Consider the following 24,334-nt stretch of genomic DNA (forward strand, 5'->3'; position numbering starts at 1 on the left):
ATGTCATCAGAGGACCGATTCCATTTCCTCCTACACGTTTCTGTCCTGAACAACTGCAGAAGAGTTTGGACCAGGAATCCAAGAGTCTGGAGAACCATCAGCTACTGGAGAACCATCAGCTGACTGGAGAACCATCAGCTGACTGGAGAACCTGGAGAACCATCAGCTGACTGGAGAACCTGGAGAACCATCAGCTGACTGAAGAACCTGGAGAACCATCAGCTGACTGGAGAACCTGGAGAACCATCAGCTGACTGGAGAACCTGGAGAACCATCAGCTACTGGAGAACCTGGAGAACCATCAGCTACTGGAGAACCTGGAGAACCATCAGCTACTGGAGAACCTGGAGAACCATCAGCTGACTGGAGAACCTGGAGAACCATCAGCTGACGAACCTGGAGACTGGAGAACCTGGAGAACCATCAGCTGAGTAGAGAACCTGGAGAACCATCAGCTGAGTAGAGAACCTGGAGACTGGAGAACCTGGAGAACCATCAGCTGACTGGAGAACCTGGAGAACCATCAGCTGACTGGAGAACCTGGAGAACCATCAGCTGACTGGAGAACCTGGAGAACCATCAGCTGACTAGAGAACCTGGAGAACCATCAGCTGACTGGAGAACCTGGAGAACCATCAGCTGACTGGAGAACCTGGAGAACCATCAGCTGACTGGAGAACCTGGAGAACCATCAGCTGACTGGAGAACATTCAGTCAACATTCATCTGAGTGGAGAACCTTGAAATAACTTTTTTAAATGTACATACTGGAATATATTTTCTGATTATTTATTGTTTCTCCCTGCTGAATAGTTTTAGACTTTGAGGTCCAATTGGTCGTCATGGTAACCCCGTCATCTGTCTGTTGTTCCAGTAAAAACAGAAAACCGAGCTGCATTCTGACTGTGTCCACCAGGTGTCAGTGTTACCCAGAGCAACAGAGCTGCTGTATAAGATTTGGATATACCTGATCTATCATTATTTCTTACACTGATAAGAACGTAGTTTTTGACTAATTTGCCTAATAAATTAGCCTCCAGTTTTTAATTAGATTGACTGTATCCATAGTAAAAAGGGATAATACCAAATAACTTTTTCAAGAATTTGAATTAATATGAGTTACAACATTTTAGGATCAATAAAGTGTTTTTCATTAGGATATTCTTTTGGAAATTTAAACTGAATTAAGGTCTTGTAATTGGTTAGTTGAGAGAAAACTAACTTACATGTAACTTTTAGCAAGGTGTAGAATCTTTTTTTTAAGTAAATAATTTCATAATATGGGTTTAAAAAAGTACTAGTTCCACTGACAGATTATTTCACTTAAAACAAGATATTTTTTCCCATTTTATAAGTGAAAAAACTAAAACTTTTTAAATCCATATTGACTTAAAATAAGATGACGAGTAAGTTAGTTTTGTATGATTTCACCTGCAGAAATTTGTTCTAGAAACTGGACTAAAAATACTTGGTAAGATTTAGTGTTTTTACTGTATTATTAATCGGCGTAATGACATAATCTCAGATTAACGACCCTGTTGTTTCAAAGTTTGCATAAGCTCCACCTGAGCTGATTGTTGCTGTGGTTTCAGGTGAACGAATCAAACACTGCTCAAACATCATTAGAAGGAGTTTAATCTGACATGAACAACACAAAGTTTATACAGTAAATGCAGCAGCTTTTAATCAATCAATCAATCAATCATCAATCAATCATTAGCTTGATAATCACTCACGTTGTTAGGCACAGGAACACAGTTCAGAAAAAAGGAGGAAGAGAAGCAGTTTTCATCCTGAGTTTCTTTCTAGACACCTACTGACTAAGGTTACTATGGTTACTACCAGTTTTCACAGGACCGACCAGAACTGGGTCGGATTAGTTTATCGACTAATGGACTCAGCTGATCCCAAACGTGCAAAAATATACAGTTTATCAGAACAAAATGGGATGGAAACAGAGTCGATGAAGTGCAAAAACTACAATGGCCATGTCATCAGGTAAAGAGCGTGATTACATCAAAACACAGAATATCACAGCAATATCACTGTAATACTAAAGTAATATCACTGTAATACCAAAGTAATATCACTGTAATACCAAAGTAATATCACTGTAATACTAAAGTAATATCACTGTAATACCACAGTAATATCACTGTAATACCAAAGTAATATCACTTTAATACTAAAGTAATATCACTGTAATACCAAAGTAATATCACTGTAATACTAAAGTAATATCACTGTAATACCAAAGTAATATCACTGTAATACCAAAGTAATATCACTTTAATACTAAAGTAATATCACTGTAATACCACAGTAATATCACTGTAATACCAAAGTAATATCACTGTAATACCAAAGTAATATCACTGTAATACTAAAGTAATACTGTAATACCAAAGTAATATCACTGTAATACTAAAGTAATATCACTGTAATACCACAGTAATATCACTGTAATACCAAAGTAATATCACTGTAATACTAAAGTAATATCACTGTAATACTAAAGTAATATCACTGTAATACCAAAGTAATATCACTGTAATACCAAAGTAATATCACTGTAATACTAAATAATATCACTGTAATACCAAAGTAATATCACTGTAATACTAAAGTAATATCACTGTAATACCAAAGTAATATCACTGTAATACTAAAGTAATATCACTGTAATACCACAGTAATATCACTGTAATACCAAAGTAATATCACTGTAATACCAAAGTAATATCACTGTAATACTAAAGTAATCACTGTAATACTAAAGTAATATCACTGTAATACCAAAGTAATATCACTGTAATACTAAAGTAATATCACTGTAATACTAAAGTAATATCACTGTAATACCAAAGTAATATCACTGTAATACCAAAGTAATATCACTGTAATACTAAAGTAATATCACTGTAATACCAAAGTAATATCACTGTAATACTAAAGTAATATCACTGTAATACTAAAGTAATATCACTGTAATACCACAGTAATATCACTGTAATACCAAAGTAATATCACTGTAATACCAAAGTAATATCACTGTAATACTAAAGTAATATCACTGTAATACCACAGTAATATCACTGTAATACCAAAGTAATATCACTGTAATGCCAAAGTAATATCACTGTAATACCAACGTAATATCACTGTAATACCAACGTAATATCACTGTAATACCAAAGTAATATCACTGTAATACCAAAGTAATATCACTGTAATACCAAAGTAATATCACTGTATCACACATTATTAATGCAAAAACACTCATACCTCTAATACCTCAGGAGTATCACTGTAATATAAATATTACCGTTAGGAAAACAAATCTGACAAGTTGAATAAAGTGCAAAAACTATGAAAAAATTCAACTCATGGTTACACTGTAAAACTGAAAATGACTATAATAACTGCGGACACTGAAGTAATGCTGCAACGTTACAGTAGTAATACTGTACTATTACTGTTATGGGTGTAATAACACTGCAATAATAATAATAATAATAGTGCATTCCACAGTGCGATGAAGGATTATTGGTACCAGAATATTCATCTCTGGGTGAAGATTTGGGGACACAGGAAGTACAGTGACATCACATCCTGCAGGACAAATTAGAAAAGTAGATACAAAACCTGAGAGGGACTCTGAATCCGTAAACCCCTATTCCAACTGTCGGGTTGGTTCTGGTTCTGGACCAAACTTTTGACCTTGAGCCTCCAGCTTGGAGGTGTGGTGCTGAGCCTCCTGTTTCCTGGTTCCAGCGGATCGTTCAGGTTCATGGAGATAAATCAAGCGGAACGCCCGTGTTAGCCGGCCCACCGGGTTCACAGGTCCGACTGCTGCCGACCTTCTCCCCAGAGCTCCTCAGCGCCTGGACGGCGACAGGAAACAGTGAAGAGCTGGATTTTATCAGCAGGAAACAGAGCGGCGAGGAGGAGGAGAAGACCTGATTCTAGGTCAAGGGTGTTCAAAGTAGGGTCCGGGGGCCGTTTGTGTCCCCTGAACTGAATTTGTGCGGCCCGCCTGATCACATTTTAAATTTTTTCTTCAAACTACTCCTTTCCATTCAAAACTTCTCTGCGTTAAAACGTGTCCATTTTAAACGATAAAGTCAATGAATTACAAATGTATAACAATAGAAAGAATAAATTAAATAAATTAGACTTTTGAATTAAAATCTACTTACAAAATAAATGCTAGATGCAAGACATTTTTTTCCATGCTTGGTGGTAACTGAGACAACATCTACTCATTGACTTGTACTCTAAAGTACAGCAAGCCTGGTTTTAATTGTTGTATTAAAGTAAAAAAATCAAATGTTTTATAAATTCTCCTGTTTTTATTGCTCACAAAAGCTTAATTATTTTTCCAGCTCTTTTCATTCAAGTCCAGATTAATAAGTTTTGGACCTACAATCCCATTTCTGTTACAAAAACAAAAAATGTATTGTTAAATTAAAATAGTAGATGGGAAGTTACGGTCGAGTAGCTAAAAAAGTTTTTAAAAATAATATTTAAGTACTTTTGAGTTGAGGATTTTGGCCCATGAGACAAAAAGTTTGGACACCCCTGCTCTCGATGTTGAGTTAGTTAGAGGGGTTAGATTTGTTCAAATGAGGAACATCTCCTTGTTTTTGATTCCCGACTCTCAGAACCTAACAGAACCTCGATAAGTTTGTGCTTTGATGTGGCAGAACAGAACCAAGCTCAGCATGATCCTCAACAGCAACACAAACCAAAGAACCAGGCTTCACATGTTCAGCAGCGCCCCCTGCTGGCCCGCAAGAGAAAAAGCTGGTGATTATTATAATACACACACCTGATCAATTAATACACGTAGCTGCCTGGTGCGTCATGTGACCCGTTAAAAGCAGCTGAGTCATCGAGTCCAATGATTGGTCAGCTTGTGAGCCAATCAGCGTCTAGACTGACAGTTTTCCTTCAGATTGGCCTCGCAGACGTTTGTCCTGCGCTGTGATTGGTCCAATCCAAGTGACGGTTCACATCAGAGGCTGTGATTGGACAGGGCGGCGTGTCAGAGATTGGAGGACTGTTTGATGCTGTGGAAGGATACCCTGCTGGGCGACGTGGGCAGCGACGTGGCGCGGACCGTCCGGCTGCGGATGGAGTGACGGTCGTGCCAACGTATCCAACGCTTCTTCACTGTGGAGCGCACCTGGAAACAGACGGACAGGTGCATCACATGATCACACTCAGAACCAAGTGATGCTCACCACATAACATCTGGGTTAGTTTCAGAGTTTGGTAGTAACTAATTACATTTACTCAATTACATATATTGGGTAACTTTTTTGAAAAAAAATATTATTATGAAGTATTTTTACTCTTAGCTGAGTAAAAATACAGAGACACACCTGCAGTTTCTGTTAAATAAGTTTTTTATTCAAAGAAATTGATTTGGGAAAATTTTCTTTTTTCTGATTTAGTTACTAATAAAAATTACCAATATTTTGGTTCCTCTGATGATGTCATTTTAAATATGAAGTGATTGATAATTTGATCAGCTACTCAGTACTACGATAGACTTTTTTACTCTTACTTGAGTAATTTCTCGACAGCCACCTTTTACTTTTTTATAATTACTGGATACTCTAACCAGCTCTGGTTAGTTTCAATTAAACTGACGTTAACCAGCTTTAGTGTCATTAGGACTGATGATCTTCTCAACATCTTGCAGTTCTATTTTATGATTAATCCAACAATTATTCAGATAATTAATCGGACAAAACATTCTGCAGCTTATTCTGTTTTATGCTCTATGATATCCTGTTGTAAAATGTTTTAATGTTTTCTGAAATTGTTCTGAATGAACTTACATGGTTAAATAAAGACTACATTAAGAAATAATATATTACATTAAAAGATGAAATAAATAATTATTAAATTCCTTTTCAAATAATAGAATTAACATTTTGCTGCCTGTAAAGGTTTTTCTTATAGTTTTGGCTTAATGACGTTTTTGAGCAAATTAATTGATTCATCACAATTAATCTGATGAATTGCTGCAGTCCTCCTATAAACTTGTTTTTTTCCCTAGTTTGTTGTTCTGCCTTGATTTCTGGAATGAGTTTGTTTTCATTTGAATTGGGAAACTTCTGCAGGTGGAAAGTTATCTTGAATTACCTCACTGTTGAGGAAACAGTAGAAGACGGAGACGAAGAAGCCCTGCAGAGACAGACAGAGGGACGTTAGCTCAGGTAAACAGACTTCTGTTCATGCAGTTTGATCAACAGAACCCAGTCATGAGCTGACAGGAAACTATAGAACTTTATTTCTCTGAACTATCCAGCTCCACCTACACCACATTCCCTCTTAAACTCTGACCCAATCTGTTTGAATGGCTCTGGAGAATTTCCAGATGTTGCTGCAGCAGTTCATCCTGACCAGAACCAGGAATACGGACCGACACAGAAGTGGCTGCTTCTTGGAGGATGTTTGGCTGCAGCCTTGGATTTTAGAGGAAACTCAACGAACCTGGAAAGACTCCAGGATGGAGTTAAAGTAGATGAAGACGATCTGAGCCACTTCGTCTTCTCCTCCTGGATTCACAAAGAAAAGCATGTAGGTGATTCCCAGCAGAGGCAGCAGCACCAGAGTGGCCTTCACCGCCTTCCTGCAGGGCACAAGAGAAAACAACTGCATTCACTGGAAATGTTTAACTGCATTCACTGGAAATATTGTGATCTAATTGCAAATATTTATTTGCATTTGCTGGAAATTCTCTGCTGGTTTCACTGTCAATATTTAAATCTCCTGGTTTCATTGGAAAGATTCAGTCCTTCAGTATGTTCCACTGGAGCCACTGAAGAGCCTCACCTGTGGGAGGGTTTGTTTGTACCTGTATTGGATGGTCTCTGAGGTGGTCGACGCCCTCAGTTTGGTCATCAGAATCCGAACGATGTTAAACAGGAAGACGAAGTTAATCTGAGGGGAAACCAAGATGTTTGGACTTTATAGAAATTCTGCTATAAATATGAATCTGATTTGATATTTCTAGGCCTGGAGGTGAGGGAAAGGTGAAGGTTCAGAAACTTTCTGGGTTTAAGGTAGACTGGAAGGTTTGAAAATGCACTGGTGCCATTAGAAGAAGACTTTCTGCATGGGTTGGCTGAGTTTAAGGTAGACATTACAGATTAAAAGTGAATGTTGGTTGGGTTTAAGGTGGACTGGATTTGTTCTTACCAGCAGGACCAGGATCATAGGACCTTGGTAGATGTAATCCGTATAAACACCTGTCTTTTTGCCAAACCAGCACCTGGAATTCAATCAGGAGCCAATCAGATGAAGAAGGTGCGGTCTTTAAGAAAGTGACATCATAACCCGTTGATTTTTCTTTATGTTGGCTGCATCACATCAAAAACTGCTCTTAGCTTGACTGAAAAGTGTTTGTTGAGATCACAAACAATCAAGCTGCTGTCATGTGACTTCAGACAGGTACAGGTGTGTTAAATCCACCTGAGGAGAAGATCAAAACAGTTGAGCAACTTACTTCTCGTTGTCGTAGTATAGCTTTCCAAAAGCCCACGCCACGATGATGGGAAACGGAATGCCTGGAAGCAGAAGGACAGGTGGACAGGTGAGCTGCGAGGGCAGACAGGTAGATAAATACAGGAGGTATGAAGTCTGACAGGTGTAGAGAATGTGAAGAGCTACACCTCCTTCACACAGACAGGTAAAGAGGTGGACAGGTAAACCGACCCCAGCCGATGCAGATGAACATCCACTTTCTGAGTTTGTCGGTGGAGTAGGTGAGCACCACGGCGGTGTGCAGGTAGCATCCTTCCCCAAACATCCAGAAGAAGTTGGTCACATGGAAGTAGTTGTAGGCTGCAGTCACCAACCTGCACCACACCTGAGGAGGAAGACAAGGATGATGAAGAGAAGGAAGGTTGGTTTCCATTATCAAAATGGCCGCCATGCTTGTAATGGAGGGTTCACACTGAAGTTGGCAGCAGCTATGAACCACAGACAACCAAAAAAGTTACGTTTGTTAGCCCTTAATTTGCTAAGAATCTTAGCGGATGCTAACGCTAACCATTAAGACGACTGTCTCTCTATTTGTGTCAAACATCTTCATCTACTTCCAGTTGACTACTGGTGTGAGACTTTCAAACAACAAAGTCCTTAGTTCCAGTTTTAGCATCTGATTTCATGGCAATATTTTGGTTTGAAAGGCTCATAAACCAGCAGCCATCTTGAAAAATGGCCATCATCCTGACATTCAAGTGGTAAATGGGAAATATGAAGAACATCTGACCTGAGCGGAGAGCATATGCATTTTTATGCTTTCATCCACACTTTTAAGGTTTTTACAGAGTGGCTGTCACCTGGTTGCTCTCAGTAACTGATGGGTTCATGGTTAGCTGGACGATGAACCAAGTGGCGTTCCTCAGGATGAAGGCTGAGATCAGATTCCAGTGAATGATGTTCCTCAGACAGCGGATGCTCCTGGAACAGACCATTAACCAATCAAAATATGCACCGGTGTCTTTAAAGAGGCAGAATTATGTGTTTTCCAAGCATATGGTGTCACTTTACATCATAATCACAAAAGTTTGTTAACTTCAGTTGTCATAAAAAAGCTACATACTTTTATGTCCTAATATAACAGCTTTAAATTGGTCCTGTCTCTTTAAATGCTCTTCCTGAAACTCCGCCTTCAGGAAGTCATCACAACATGGCTCCTCTATTAACTCTAACAACGTTTTTACTTGTGTTGCACTGAGAAGAAGCTCCTATAATGAGCTCAGCAGATTTCCAGTTCCACCAAGCGTTTGCTAATTGTTGCTGGCTAGTCTGAAGGAGCTGAATGTTTGTCATGGAGATTAAAGGATTTCTCCAACATGAGAGAATCAAATCAATACTCCAGGTATACTTTAAAAGAGGAAATAACATTATAGCATGATATAAAGCTAGTATTTGACATAACACCGCCCCTTTAAAACACCTGGATTCCCCTGAATATGTGGTTACTAAAGGTTTCAAACTGAACTTCCTGGCTGCTACCGGGTTACCAACAAAACCAACACGCTAACGTTGAGGCACATAAACAGAGAGGTGAGTCACCTGAGTCTCATGAAGAGCATGAAGGCGAGCAGCAGAGCCCCCAGAGAGATGCAGTGACCCAGGTAGTTGATGATCACGGCCACATGATAGTGAACTTTACTCTTCCTCTGAAAACACAGAGACCATCTTTAACATCAGAGCTGCTCTGAGATCAGATCCTCAGCATCACTTCATCTGGGTTTTCTGGTTTTTAAACAATCATAGTTTAGTTTTATTTTGGTGTGAATTTTTGTTCACCAGTGGGAAGCGTCAGAACCGTCAGGTCAGATGACTCAGGTCACATGATGCGGACGATGACTCACTCAGAACCTGACTGACAGGATGTGACTGAAACGGATTTCTTCATTAAGTTATTGGCTAATTATAACCGAGCGCCAAATGTAGTTATTACATTCCTCATTTCAAATAAACTGGCTAATTGGGGTCGTCGACCCAGCATGCATTGCGCATGTGGAAAATGGCAACTTAAATAAATGTCAACCTGAAAGTTATTGACTGAAATAAGTTTATGTGTATCCCTTTAACTCAACGGCATCAAACTGCTAGATTTTGCCAGAGAACCTGCTCAGATTAGAAGCTGTGTGGACCGTCCAACGCTCCATGCAGCTCCAGTTCTCTTCATCAGAACTGATCAAAGTTCTGCATGAGCCACACGACCACTGACCAGTGTGAGGCATCGTCCCTTTTGTCATTTGATTTTACGGCCACAGAGAAACTGACCGAAGAATTTTTACACCAGAGAACCAGAGAGCAACCGCCCTGCAGAAATTAAATCAACTGATCTACAGATCAGGAGACATTAACCACAGATCAGTGTTTGGTCCCAAAGCCCTCAGACACAAGAATGTCTCTGTGAAGTCTTTCCACTTTATTGACCACAGAGCTGTGATTGGCTGACAGCCAGCTCTGCCGTCCAATCAGAGGAGAGCAGGAAAAGGGAAACAGATTGCCTCAGTGGGACAGAGAGACGACACATGGACCAATGGACACACCCTGGCTGCTCTTCATGTCTCCGTAAGGACACATTGCAGGTCCAGAGGTCGATCCACACCTGGAGTCCATGAAGAAGACATTTAGGTTTGAGAGTAAGGAACGGATATGTCTTCACACACACACACACGCACACACACACACGCACGCACACACACACACACACACACACACACACACACACACACACACACTGAGGGACACGCAGAGTGAAGGTCCAGATGGTTTCCTCGTTCCCGCTGACATTTGGATCTCGGCTGCGTTGTCACACTAGTCTCTGATTGGCTCAGGCCGTTTCCTCCTCTGTGGGTTTCTGGGTCTGTGTGTGTTCAGGTCTGTCTGACAGGATTTCTCCCAACAGAACCAAAAGATTCTGACGTATTTACTGACTTAAATTAGCAGAATCAGTTCCAGTGTGTAGCTGCATTTCCATTGACCTCAAATTCCAAGTGACCTTTTGTAATTCCAATTTGTGCAAATCCAATTGCACAAATTGGAATTCGGAAAACACGTTCCCTTAATGGAAACAGTCTAATTTGACAAAACTCACATATTTCACTAAAAACTGTCTTAATGCTGTATCAAAGTAAATGTTTTTCACAAAAGTGCAGCAGAAACACTTTTTTCGCATCACACAAGTAATGTGATCAACAGCTGGCTGTTACTGCTGCTGGAAATGACGAAGAAGACGACAGGAAGTGGTAGGAGGAAGATAGCGCGGCTTGTTTTTTATTAACCTGTCAGGTGGACAAACTCACTCATAGGTGAGTTTAACTGCATTTGTCATTTAATGGAAACACTTCAACTGTGAAATTGTTTTTTTTTTTTTTGACATTAGTGAAATATTGACAAAGTTCTGGAAATGTTGCATTTGACCCTGTTCTGATCCTGTTGAATTCTGACCTTCTGCTCGACCTAACAAACCAGATCTGCAAACCTCATAAACTCATCTGAACTCTTTCACCTGACCTGACTGTGACTTTGAAACAAACCGGATCACTGGACCTGGACCCGTCTGTCTCGCATCCAAGCAGTGACCAAACACTCTCCATGTTTACTCCACGTTTGTCCTTGTTTCCTTTCATTGACTTTTAATTGAAATCAGTGAGTCGCTGTGGTAACCGGAGACAAAAACATGCCTCAGGTCATTTCTATCAGCATAATCAATGGTCTAATGTGATTTTATTAATACAGATTTTCCACAAAGAAGAAGAATATCAGAACCAAACAGTTTGGTCAGTCATGAAATAAAGTTTGTGTTTGCATTAGCCGACAGCTCTACACCGATGAAAGTGTAGAACTTGAATGTTTAATCATAATTGGTCAGGTTTGCGATTGATTAGTGTGGTTATTGGTCACTTTGTGATTGGTGGTCGTATTGATGAGTCTCACCAGGACGATGATCTCGGTGCACTGACTGTAGTTTCCTCGAGGCGCCCAGGTTCCGTTGGATTGGCACTCTCTGTAGACCCGGTCTAAACACAAACAGAACAGAACCAGTTTCAGAACCGGTTGTAATACAAGCTCCTGGGTCTGAAGCCGACGTGGTTGAGGATCAATGATGCTACGATGGCGTATTACAGACATTGTAGTTAGAATAACAACATTTCCGCCAAAAAACGATAAAAAGTTTGAGATTACTATCAGAAATTATCTATAAAAAAACAAGAACATTTTGGAAAAAAAGTCTAAAATTTTGAGATGAATCTCTGATATTTTCCAGAAAAAGATTTATTTCTTAATTCGAAAAATCAAAAATGTAGGAAAAGAACTTAATCTCAGAATTTTTCAAGAAAAACGTCTAGAAAAATTTCGGAGTTTGCACGTAGGAAAAATATCTTTTATAACTGAAATAATCATTTTCCATCAATATCAAAGTATTGACTCAAAACGAGCTCCTTCATCTTGGTCTTATTTCAGGTGAACTGAGATTTGTGTGTTTTTGCAGTTGCATCCTGGGTTCCGCTCTGAGTTCTGCATCCATGAGGTTTTTTGGTTCTTGGTTCTATTCCTGGTTCCGGTCCGGGTTTGTTGTTCTCCTCTGTTCCGCGTCCGGTGTTTCTGAAGTTTTTTTGTTCTCGCACATCGGCTCCTCACACTCACAGAAACACAGTTTGGTGTTAAACTCCCACACTGCGCTCTGACGAATCAACACGCAGCCGTCTGTGTGCAGCTTCTGTAACCACAGCAACGCCAGAACCGTGCCCGACTGGTACCAGCCCAGTCCAGCCCAGTCCAGCCCAGTCCAGCCCAGTCAGCCGAGTCGGGGATGGGGTATTGTTCCGACAAATGATCGGCTGCCTGAATCAATAACGCGACACCTGAGGCAGCAACCAGTCAGAGACCAGCGGCTCGATGACATCAGAGCGGAGAGTTTGAAAGAGAGAGGATGAGGATGCTGGTGGTGATGAAGATGGAGCGAGAGAACTCCAGCTGGGTTCGTACACACACACACAGACACACACACACACACACACACATGGATGCAGAAACACACAGATGAGTCATCTTTTAAAGTCAGATCGCAAAATAAACCACTAATTAGATGGGATATTCATGGCCACCCACTCATTAACTCACACGTTAACACACACATTGACACACACATTAACACACACATTAACTCACACGTTAACACACACATTGACACACACGCTGCCAACGCGGTGCTCACGGTGCACCTCCCCGCTGTGCTGATCTGTAAGGAGAAGGCTGGCAGGAAATAAGGAATTGGATCCTCCTCAGACTAAGATGTTGGTCAGTGAAACTTGAGCCTCTGACTGAGGAAACATGGCGGCTCGTCTTCGCTGCTTCTCAGTCAGGGCGAAGAGTTCAAGAAGAACTTCCTGCAAACCGACTCAGACTCTGATCAGAACCAGTACAAGGTACATTCACACCAGCCCTGATTAGTTTGCTCTAATCGAACTCCGGTTTGTTTGTCGAGAGAGTCCGGTTTGTTTGGGGAACCGTGAACCGGACCAGAACGTGAACTCTGGTCCGCCTACAAACGATGTTAACGCTGGTTCGGTTTCAATGCTTATGTTGATGCCAGGCGACCAGAGAGGGCAGGGCATTCTGGGTAAATTCAACCAGAGGGTTTGGCTTGTTTGGCTGTGTGCAGTGGGAATAAAGTGGAGGCCTCTGCACTGAACCCCACTGACAACCTGGAGGTTGTTTCACCAAATGTTGATTTCTGAACTCGTCCTGAGGACAAACATTAGTTTTGTTGTTTCTAAATCAATATCAACTTGTTTTCTTTGAGGTCTGAAAGCATCTTTTTTGTTATTTGAACCACTTCTCAGATTTTGCTTGGAATTTCAGAGACATGTTGTCAGTAGTTCATAGAATAAAAGAACAATGTTCATTTTATTCAAACATATACTGATAAAAAGTAAAATCAGATCATTTCAAGTGGTTTCCTAATTTTTTCCAGAGCTGTATTTTTTATGTATAATAATATCTGCTTTGTGTTTGTCGTTCTTTCACCAAATGAACTTTTTAGAGTCTGTATCCTCCAGTTAACTACCAATCTATCACTAATTAGTTGATGATTACTTGGATAATTGATTAATCACAATTAATTGAATTAACCGCTTCAGCTGGAGCCGTATCGTTCAGAATGGAACGACGTCGGACTGAAGGCGTTTGTGCTGCAGCGGTTCTGCCAGTGCTGCAGCGGTTCTTCTCCCAGTGCTGCAGCGGTTCTGCTTCCAGCCTCCCTGTCAGTTCGGTTCTGATCTTCCTGCTGTTATTTTTACTCCACCGGTGGCTGAGCAGAAGTCAGCCTGCGGCATCGCAGGCGGCTCTGCCTGCAGCACTGGATCATCCCTGCAGCACTGGATCAAACCGCAGAACTCCGTGGGCGGATTCTGGTGATCCGAGTGTTGGAGTTAGTCATTTGTACAGACTTCTTCATTCACTTCATTTGAATTGTTGTGTTCTGATTCTTGAATCTTCACCTAAAGTTTTAACATTTGTAGAACTATTTGCTGAGGAAGCGATCATCCTCTGAGGTAAACGCTCGAGAAGAGTTCGCTGAGATTGTTTCATATTCTGATTTAATCCTCTGCTGTCAATCAGTCATATGTAAAGATATTTTGATGCTTCTCTCGTTTCTCACTGGAAGGTCAGAACCAACACAGCACCATTATCCCTAACACCGGCGTCCCACAGGGATGTGTTTTGAGCCCCCTGTTTGACGCCTTTGTACCACCTTCAAAAATGTCACAAAAAACAAGAAAACTGGAGGAAGAAAGCCAAAAATGTGTTAGACTTCATGCCGTTTCCAATCTTATAGAACAGCAGCATGTTTACGTAGATGATATTATGTCCTATTTTATTGTTGCTGTTTTTATTTGTTTCCTTTTATGTTGCATTTCTTCTTTGTGCTTGTGTGTTTTAACTACAAGATAAGTAATTTTTGTTTAGTTCCTCATGCAAATATTTTAGTACACTTGGATCAAGACAAAGGTAACTCACAAGTAACTTTTCAGCAAGATATAGGAACTTGATTTAAAGTTATGCCACTGAAATTATCACTTTTTATCAAAGTTTAGGAATTTTTACTTAAAATAATCTCCTACATCTGGTTGAAAAGTTACTTTTCAGTTAGTCTTATGTGCTAAGATATTTGCACTAGAAATAGATTTTTGTCTTTGCAGTGTTGGAGTTTGCATAATTTTTGTCTGCAGTTCTTTTACCTGCTGCTCACTGTAGGTTTAATGCTTCAATCTCAAGAGTTTTAGCTTTCAACTGAAGCAAAGAGTATTTATGTGCATGTAAAATGTGCTGCAGTGATATTATGAACCACACATGGTTTTTCTTTAATCAGCCAGAAAATACTGAACCCCAGACGGAGTTAGGCAACCAGGATACAACTGGTGCGGGTCCGCAGAGAAAACCGAGGATGAAGAAGAATCTGAAACGCTGCAGTAATTCCTGCTGCTTCATCAGGAGTCGGACGGCAGAGGATGGAGGGAAAGGGAAACGCGTGCAGATGGGGGAGGCGGTGAAATGAATGTGTTTTAATGAGGAGGAGGAGAAACAACAATCAGATGTTCAAAAGCTGGGAAGATGGACTAATATTCCAATATAGCTTTTACTATCAGAGTCTGGAACGCAGACTTTCCTGTTTCCATTGACTGTTTGTGCAATTTGACATTTTGAAAATGAATGGCCAATTAAAAAAAAAATTGTTTTACAATAAAAAGGACAAAACAGTTTTTGTTGGTTGTATCAAAACTGGTTCACTGGAAAAACATGAACTCCTACCAAGCATTTCTGATCTAGTTTCTAGTGCAAATATCTTAGTACTCTTGAAAAACAATAATATTAAATGACAATCCAAGTTTCAACAAGATATAAAAGATTAAGTCAATAATTCCTTAATATTGATGAACATTTTCTTGTTCCACTTTTCCACTTTTAACATGTTTCTATTGTAGTTTTGTGAAATAAACGCTGCAAAAGCACAAAATCTTACCAAGAACTTTTGGTGTATTTTCTAGTGTAAATATCTTATTTCACTTTAATTAAGACAAAACTAACTAATAAGTAAGTTGATGAAAACGTTCTAGTTCCATCAGCAAACTATTTCATGTATAACCAAACATGTTTTTTATGTTATAAGTGAAATAATCTATCAATATAACTAGAACCTTCCCGTCAGTATTAAGGAATTATTTATTTAATCCAAGCTCTTACGTCTTGCTGTAAATTACTTCATAATTTTGTTGCACTAGAAACTAAACCAAACATATTTGGTAAGATTTAGCATTTTGCAGTGCATAGAGTATTACTGTGTAGTACTCCACTGGTCCTCTGCTGGTACGTACTGGTGGTGTTGTAGTGGATGCCATTGAACTGCTCTGGACAGGGTCTGGAGATCAGCTCTCCAGCTGCGCTGCGAGGCCAGCAGGTCCCGATGCCGTCCACCGAGAGGTCACAGTGCACACCTGCAGACAGGTGAGAGTCAGACCCTGACGGCTGAAATCCTGTTCTGATCCAGTCTGAGACGGCCGTCAAGAAAAAAATATTTTCACATTGAACTGATCAGAAATTAACACTTTGGTCTGAAATTGTACTGAGTTGGATTGATACAAGTCATATTTACTGAAACATTTTTTATTTTTCATTCACTGAAAATAAATTTTCCTACCAAAATTGGCAGCTGACTGTACAACAGTGTCTTTAGGCTGTAAATAAAAATATAAAACAAAAGGGAGAAAATTTTCACCAAAAAACTGAAATTTTAAGATTAATTTCTGAAACTTTCTAGAAAAAAAAGGAAATGCAGTTTGAAAAGTTAAAAATTAGCTAGCAAAAAATTGAGAAATTTTCAGAATAATTGAGAAATTTTATAGAAAAACATGGAAATTTCAGAGTTTGAAAATTTTAAAATGGTTTACTTTTGAAATTTATAAATTTCCAACGTTTGCTAGAAAATTTCTGTCATAACTTTCAATTTTATTGATTTATATTCTAGGCAAGTTTTGACTTTTCAAACTCAAATGTCCATATTTTATCTAGAAAATTTCTGAGATTAATCTCAAAACTTCTGAGTATTTTGACAAATTAATCCTTCTTTTCTCCCGAGAATGACCCTAATATGCTGTCATACGAATGTTTTTGGCGTCATATCATATTTTGAACCACATAAATCATAAATAATGTCTTGATTTTATGTTTCATTTATCTGGTGGAGATGAATCAAAATGGCTGCCAGGGATGTAATGGAGAATCAGCACTGAAATCAGCACTAGCCATTAGCCACTGCTAGCCAAAAAGTTAGGTTCACCAGCCATTATTTCGCTAAATAAGGATCTGCCAGCGCTAAACCGCTAAACAGGAAATGTGGAGGAGTGGACAGAACTCTGCAGTAATGCTGCACAGGTGAGCCACCAGGGGGCAGTAGACAGGCGATGCGTTCTGTGGTTTTGTGTTACCAACCTGAGGAGTTGCTGATGGTGAATGTCTGGTTGAGCAACACCAACATCCTTGCTGAGAGACACAGGAAGCAACAATTAGCCTCAAACAGGACGGTTCTGATCCAGTTCGGTTCTCATGGCTAACAGAACCAGATACCTGTCAGGTTGGTGGACAGCAGAATCAACGTGTCACAGGTCAGCTCCAGCGAGGAAACTCGTCCACTCAGCAGGAAACACACGCAGACCACCTGAAAACAGAAACACAGCAACAGAATGAGAGCCAACCAGGTCCGGAACCAGACAGAACCCGTCCTGACGCTTCAGCAAAACAAAACATGGAGCTCCAGGTCCAGACAGCTGGACGGAACCGAACCATCAGTCAGACAATAAGGAGATTTTGATGGTGAACATCCTGATCAATCTGAAGCTTTTTTCAGTTTTTCTGTTAAATGTGTTCATAAAAATACTTAAATTAAAACAAACCGAACAAGTTTGATGAGCCTCATGATTTTTAAGAACTCAAACATTATGTGCACAACTATCATGTTATACAAAATTAATGTCTTTTTAAAGACTTGTGTGATTTTTGTATATTTTTACATGTAGATGTTTTTTATCCTTGTGACTAAAAAGGAAAGCAAAACAACACTTATTGGATTAAATCCAATTTTTAAAAAAAGTGACATATTGTGTGATTTGTTTATCTATTTTTTTAAATATCGCTCATGCCTGGTGAATGAAAACAGGGCACATATTTAATTTCCCTTTGGTATCACTGAAGTATTTTTGAATTGAATTTGTTCATCTGTCTGCACCGAAAAAACACGTCTTACCTTAAAATCTTAGTTTTGTGCAGTTTAGTGCAAATATTCTATCATACTTAAAATAATATAACTTAAACGTAACTTTTCCATGAGATATATGAGCTTGCTGTATGTAAATAAGTACTAATCTTTCACCACCAGCCTAAAGGAAAAATGTTTTTTTTCCAAACAATAAAAACATTCAGCAAAAAAGTTTCACTATAAGTTACTCTTCTTCACTTCTTTACTGATTTGCATGGTGTCCGTGACGTCACGTCCAGCTGTCACGTGACAGGAGCAGAACCGCTGACTCAGCAGCTCGACAACGGGCTCCCTGATTGGATCAATCTGCCACCAATTAGCAGATGATTGATGATCAATCAGCCGCTGCTGGTTAGTAACTGATGACAAAATCGTTCACGCAGCAGGACGGACACACACACCCAGAGCCGAACAGAACCGAGCCGAACCGAACCGAACCTTGTGATCGGAGATTTACCGCCGTGACTCTGCAGCTAAAATTATCTCTGAGCTCGGAGAAGCGATCCGTCTTCTGGACGTAAATTTGGTGTTGGCAGCAGCTCAGAGGTTCGAGCTGCAGCTGCTGCATTTGGACCGGGTGGTTCTGACTCAGTCATCAACACCAAGAGGAGGAGGAAGACTGGACTGGACCTGGACCCCGAAACATCGCATTTCTGCATCAGTTTCAGGAAGAACTGAAGAAGATGTGTGTTTGGGTTGAGTCAGCTTTTTGTCCCAGCACCATAATTCATTAATAAATGAAGATAAAACTACAACTTTTAAATCAAAATCTACTGACAAAAATGTCATGCAATGCAAATTGATCATCTTGTCCAAGCTTATTCTCTAAAATACAACAAATCTGCTTTAAATAGCTGTTTATGTGCAACAAATGTTTTCAAATGAAAACTCGCTCACGTCCTGTTTTCACTGCTCAGAACAGACAAAGGAATTTTTTTCAATTTTCCCAAAATAAAATGTGCCAAAAATATTTGAAATTTTAGATAAATGATCCAGATCCTACAAAAAAAATAAAATAAATAAATTTAAAAAATGGATTACTTTAATTCAAATTGGTACTGACTTTATGAACTATTCTGTTGTTTTTGTTGATTTTTAAAAATACTTTTTTTTTTTTGTCCCACTGAAGATTTTGGAGCATCTGACAAAATAATTTAACACCTTTGGTGCTGCATGTTGGGCCCAACCAGCCAAATCTAAATATTTAGTTAGTAAATACAGAAACTGTGAAGGTTATTGGTCAGATTTATAAAAACTGCTGAAAATTGCCGTCTGATTGTCACAAGTTGAAAGCATCTGAATCTGACATTAAACTTTAACTAGATTTCGGTTCTGAATCTAGTGATGAATCGATTCAGAGAATTCTGGGTAATCAATGACCGGTGGGCAGAGCATGAGCAGCTGCTGTTCTGAACCTGCAGCTGCTAACTGGACCAGAACCACAGAGCCGCTTCCAGCATCTTCTGACCCACTAACATTTCGACTGTCCACCATCAGTCTGCAGCCGTTTTACTGCGACTCGGATCAGTTTGGATGTTTCAAAACAACACGAACATCTGCAGGAACCGGTGTTTGAACTGCTCCGCTTCTCTCTGAGAGGATGATTATAAGATGAGCTGCTGCTCCCAGATTATTACGGATGAACTCAGTGAAGTGTGGAAACAGAGAGCATCTGCAACGCTGACTGCTTTGAAGACCAGATGATCTGGTGGGGTTTTGTTGGGCACCACTGTGAAAGCAGCTGTTAGGGATGGAGGCGGTCTCAGAGGACAGAAACGAACTCACACGTTGGTCAAATTTGGAGAGAAGCGTCCAGCTGGCGCTAGCAGATGTTTTCCTCATGCTCCCTCCATGGAGATCAGCTGATCTGACGAGAAGAAACAGATCAGAGTTTCTGCGGAGCGACTCTAAGAGGAGGGCAGGAAGGAGTTTAACTCTTCCAGAGGAAACAGGAATGTGTTGGAGTAGCGGATGCAAGAAGGAGCTGCAAAGGTTGCAGCTGCAGCTCAAAATGACGCTGGGCGGTGAGTCCAATACAAGGTTCAACTGGGGACAAAAAATTTTACATTTCAGCTGCACGGAGTCAACAATCCAAAACATCTGAGCAACCTGTTCCCCTCCTCACCTGCGGGGGCGCTGCAACGAGAACCACTGAGGGAAACGACATAAAAACGTCTGAAGACGTCGAGAGCAACTTCCTTCTTCATGAAACAACCAAAAGTGGAGCAACATCAGATTTCAGAGGATTTCTATTCTGTCTTTGACAAATAAAATAAATATATATATATGAGCCATTTTTCTGCTAGCATGTTTGTTTTGATTGTATTTACCCAGAATGCACTGCGGCATGTGAAATTTATACCAAACTATAACTTAATAAGATGCTCAGCAGTCCTTATTTTAATATTTCTCATAAAGATCTCACAAAATTATGACTCTGTTCTCCTAAAATTCCCACTGAGCCTGGAAAAAAGGAACAAAAATATTGAGATTAAAGTCAAACATTTTCAGGAAAAACTGAAAATTTATGAGGTCAAAAAAATCAACAATTTTCAACTTTACGATCTCAGAAAATGTCCAAGTTTTCCTATAACAATTCTGGGATTAATCTCAATTTTGGTTTAACTGTGAGATGAAGAATTAGTTTTAAAAGTAAATATTTTCTGCCAAATTTACTTATTTGGCTCTAAATATCTATCTTGCAAACTCAATATTTAGCTAAATATTCACTTTGGAAAATATTTATTAGACTTTTAGTTGGGAACTAAATATTTTACATCCTAACTAAATTTGAAACACAATAAAATATTTAGTTTGGAACTAAACATGGTGAAAATATGCTAAACAAAGCAAACTTTGCTGTTATATTTTTGCTATAATTTTACAAGAGTTATTTCTTTCTGCTCATTATCTGCAGAAACAATGAGTTTTATTTTGAAAATTCAGGCTTCCATCATGATTTATTCCTAAAAGATGGATCTGCAGGCTGCAGACGTGCTGAGCTCACAGCTGGATGCTTCCCAGCAGCCAGGAAGCTGTTTCCATCCCCTTCCAGTTGGCGCCACTTCCTGCCGTCAACAGGAAACCAAAGAAAGGCAGCTTCCTCCCGGCAAACAGAAACCAAGCTGAGCAGAAGGACGACCAACCCGGACCCGGGGGTTCTGCTGCAGAGAGCTGGATCCTGAACACATTAATGCGACATCTATTAGTGCATCCATGAATGCAGACGCTGCTGCTGCTCAGCAGGGGGGAATAAAAACCTCCGGAGCTGAAGGTTTAACCAGCGCTAACATTTAAACATTCCCACAGCGGGCGGCTCAGTCAGAGACAATGAAACACAGAGACGCCACCGATCTTTATTTAACCAGGCGAGACGACTGAGAACAAGAAATAAAGACTTTGCTTCATGTGAAAACCGATGAAATTAGTTTAAAGGTGCAATATGCTACCTAAAAAGTCCGGTTCGCTTAAGAAGGTGTGAACACAATGGAACCAAGAAGTGAATCCTGATCCGCCCTAAAACCTACGGCTCCAGAAGCAGGAAGTGAACTATGCTGCAGGGAATTCTGGGTAAATATGACCAAAACAAACAGGCTAGTGCAGCACTGGCAGGAGAAATGGTCTGCGAAGAATTGATGCTACTCTACAATGGAGGAAGTATTGTGTCTTCTTCAGAGGTTGGTGTGTCGTTTCCCTCAGTCCTTCTTGACGTAGCGCCCCTAAAGGCGAAGAGGGGAACAAGTTTTTCAACTGTTTAGGTTTGTTTGACACAAATCACACCAGCTAAAAATGTATCAAATGTTGCAATTTTGCTGCTCAATCGAACCCTGAAAACTGGAAAACAGGTGTGAAAAACATCCTTAAATAAATCCTAAAAGGAATGAGACGTGTTGATGTTGGTCTCGGTCTCAGCAGGGCCACCAAAAACACAATTTCTGCCTTTTTCTCTTCAAATTTTTAAAAATGTCAGCACTTTTCAGGTTTTAATGTCATCAAAGCACAGAGGGATATAAATCTGACAGTCATCTCCATTCAAATGGATATAATGAGATGTTTTAATTGGAGAGAGGAAAAGAGGAAGAGGCCAAGAACTGAGCCCTGTGGGCCACCAGGCCCAAAACGTTTCACCGAACAGAACCTGAACAAACACAAGCTGAACCACTGCAGTGGCAGCTGCTTCCAGCTTTCAGTCTGAAATTTTTTAGCTTAAGTCTGAGAAACAAACCGAACCGCTTCAGAACCGAACAGAATCTCCTGAAAGCTAATCTGGTGGTCGGAGGATCCCGAACAGTTTTAGTTTCCACAGGCAAATCGAAGACGTCGGAAAATCTGAGCTTCTGAGCACGAAGCAAACCTTCATCGTTCCTCCTCATCGTCATCTCAGAGAGGGGAGGAAGAGGAAGGAGGGATGAAGGATGCAGGAAGTGATGGATGAGAGCGCCTGTCGTCTCCTCAGCTGCTGCCAGTCACCCGACCTCGTTAGTGCCGACACACACCTCATGTTTCAGAGGCTGAGTTAATGTGTGTACAGCAGGAGGTGTGTGTGTGTGTGTGTGTGTGTGTGTGTGGGTGTGTGTGTGTGTGTGTGTGTGTGTGTGTGTGTGTGTGTGTGTGTGTGTGTGTGTGTGTGTGTGTGTGTGTGTGTGTGTTTTCTAAAAATAGGCCTGGTTCCCTGAGGAAATGGATCCGCCTCCATCTCAGAGTTTCTGAAAGTTCTACAGATCCAGTAGCAGGTAGCCGCGTTCTGGATTATGAATTATATTTCATGAGTCCAAAGTTTTCCATAATTCTTCATTCTTTACATGAAAATAAAAACAAAAAGGGAAAAAGTTTAAATATGGAACCTGTAGAAAAATGGAGGAAGGAAGGAAGGAAGGAAGGAAAGAGGAAAGGAAGGAAATAAGGAAGGAAGAACAGAAAGAAGGAAGGAAGGAAGGAAGGAAATAAGGAAGGAAGAACAGAAAGAAGGAAGGAAGGACATTTGTTTAAAATCTGTCGATAACAGATTTTCGATATTTTTTGTCGATATTTATTTTCTTTTTGAAAGGTGAATCAAATTGAATCTGTTTGGAGTCGCTGCTCAGACGGATCCAGAACCCGACCAGCTGCACACACACACACACACACACACACCACACACACACACACACACACACACACACGCGCGCGCGCACACACGCACACACAGACACACACACACACACTCACGCACACACACACAAACACACGCGCGCGCGCGCACACACAGACACACACACACACGCGCGCGCACACACGCACACACAGACACACACACACGCACAAGCACACACGCACACACAGAGGAACCGATCCAGATTTCTTTTAACAGATGGAAATCTGAAAAGTGCGGGAGGCTCAACAAATGTTGTAACGCGATGATTTGTTCAAATCAAATCAGAACTTTTGCCCTTAATGTGAACGAAGCACCTGAACAAACCGTCCCTGCTGTGAAACCCGGTGGTGGCAGCATCATGCTGAGGGCAGCAGCAAAGCTGAGCATGCTTTATAATGGCCTAGTCAAAGCTTAGATCAGAACCAGGTGATCGTTTGGATCTGGTTTCTAGATATTCTGGTTTGTCGGATCACTGTCGATATTCTGCAGAACCAGAATTGCTCCGGGTCGGTCCGGGTTTCTGAAACAGAACTCTGTTCTGATGATGCTCCATCAACCTGGACCGCGTTTGTCAGAACCAGAGCCAAACTGCAGAACTCAGAAAGAACTGCAAACAACACGAGAACAAGAAAGGAACGGATCCGTTCAGTAGAAAAGAACGACACGGATCCAGCTGAACTACCTGCTGATGATGGGTACTGGTTCTGCTCGGATTGGGTCCAGTTTACCCAGTACACAAGGAAAGCAGGTGATATTTTTCTGCAGCACGAGCGCGTGCGTCTCTGCAGTGACTAGAACCGGATTCAGATTCTTCAGAACCGGGTTCTGGACCTCACAAGGTCAGACGATACAGCAACAGCAGCACGGACGCACGCGCGCTCACCGGCTGCGCGCTCCCGTCATACCTGACTCAGGACTTTTCGCTCCATCTCTTCATTCACGCGCACGGCCGGGAGCGCGCGCAACGGCACGCCGTGGTCCTGCGTTCACAGCCCTGTGCGGTGCGCTCCGGTCCGGTTCGGTTCCCCGCACATGTCGGTCGGAACCAGGACTGAACGAGATCCAAGATGCGAAAAGGAGCGAGAAAAAAAGAACAGGAGGAGGAAGAAGATCCGAACCGAACCAGGAAGGGTTCAACCGAACCGAGCTGGAAGAGAGACAGAGGAGAGTCCAGTTCGGGTCCGTTCTAGTCCGGGTCCGATATGACTCCTGGATGCGCGCGGGTTCAACCTGGATCTGAAGAGGAGCAGCGCCTGCTGCGCGAGAGGAGAGAGGCAGCCAATCAGAGGAGAGAACGGGGGGGAGGGGGAGGGCACTGACCGGCCCGGCTCCGCAAGCCCC

The 24,334-nt window shown here is 40.9% G+C and overlaps 1 protein-coding gene across 5 annotated transcripts; it reads right to left on the reverse strand.

The window, feature by feature from the left end:
- Window positions 1–3,040: 3,040 nt before the first annotated feature.
- On the reverse strand, window positions 3,041–24,211 carry crhr1 (corticotropin releasing hormone receptor 1). 5 transcript variants are annotated; one of them, XM_055051761.1, is made up of 15 exons: window positions 23,899–24,211; window positions 19,645–19,726; window positions 17,172–17,262; window positions 17,037–17,087; window positions 15,923–16,042; window positions 11,481–11,563; window positions 9,099–9,205; window positions 8,360–8,480; window positions 7,731–7,884; window positions 7,522–7,582; window positions 7,215–7,287; window positions 6,871–6,956; window positions 6,507–6,645; window positions 6,156–6,197; window positions 3,041–5,187 (listed from the first exon to the last, which is right to left on the reverse strand). In XM_055051761.1, exons 2-15 carry the CDS (start codon window positions 19,699–19,701, stop codon window positions 5,047–5,049), a joined length of 1,326 nt encoding a protein of 441 aa, XP_054907736.1. In that variant the 5' UTR covers window positions 19,702–19,726; window positions 23,899–24,211; the 3' UTR covers window positions 3,041–5,046. The 5 variants fall into 5 exon arrangements, 4 of the variants coding, with proteins under 4 accessions (XP_054907736.1, XP_054907735.1, XP_054907737.1 ...); XM_055051760.1 differs by lacking the exon at window positions 23,899–24,211 and adding an exon at window positions 19,985–20,114 and having other exon boundaries at window positions 19,645–19,905; XR_008607396.1 differs by lacking the exon at window positions 23,899–24,211 and having other exon boundaries at window positions 3,042–3,883; window positions 4,831–5,187; window positions 19,645–19,972.
- Window positions 24,212–24,334: the final 123 nt, after the last annotated feature.

Source organism: Poeciliopsis prolifica, unplaced genomic scaffold (genome assembly GCF_027474105.1).
Source record: "Poeciliopsis prolifica strain line A6 unplaced genomic scaffold, Auburn_PproV2 SCAFFOLD034, whole genome shotgun sequence".
NCBI lineage: Eukaryota > Metazoa > Chordata > Actinopteri > Cyprinodontiformes > Poeciliidae > Poeciliopsis > Poeciliopsis prolifica.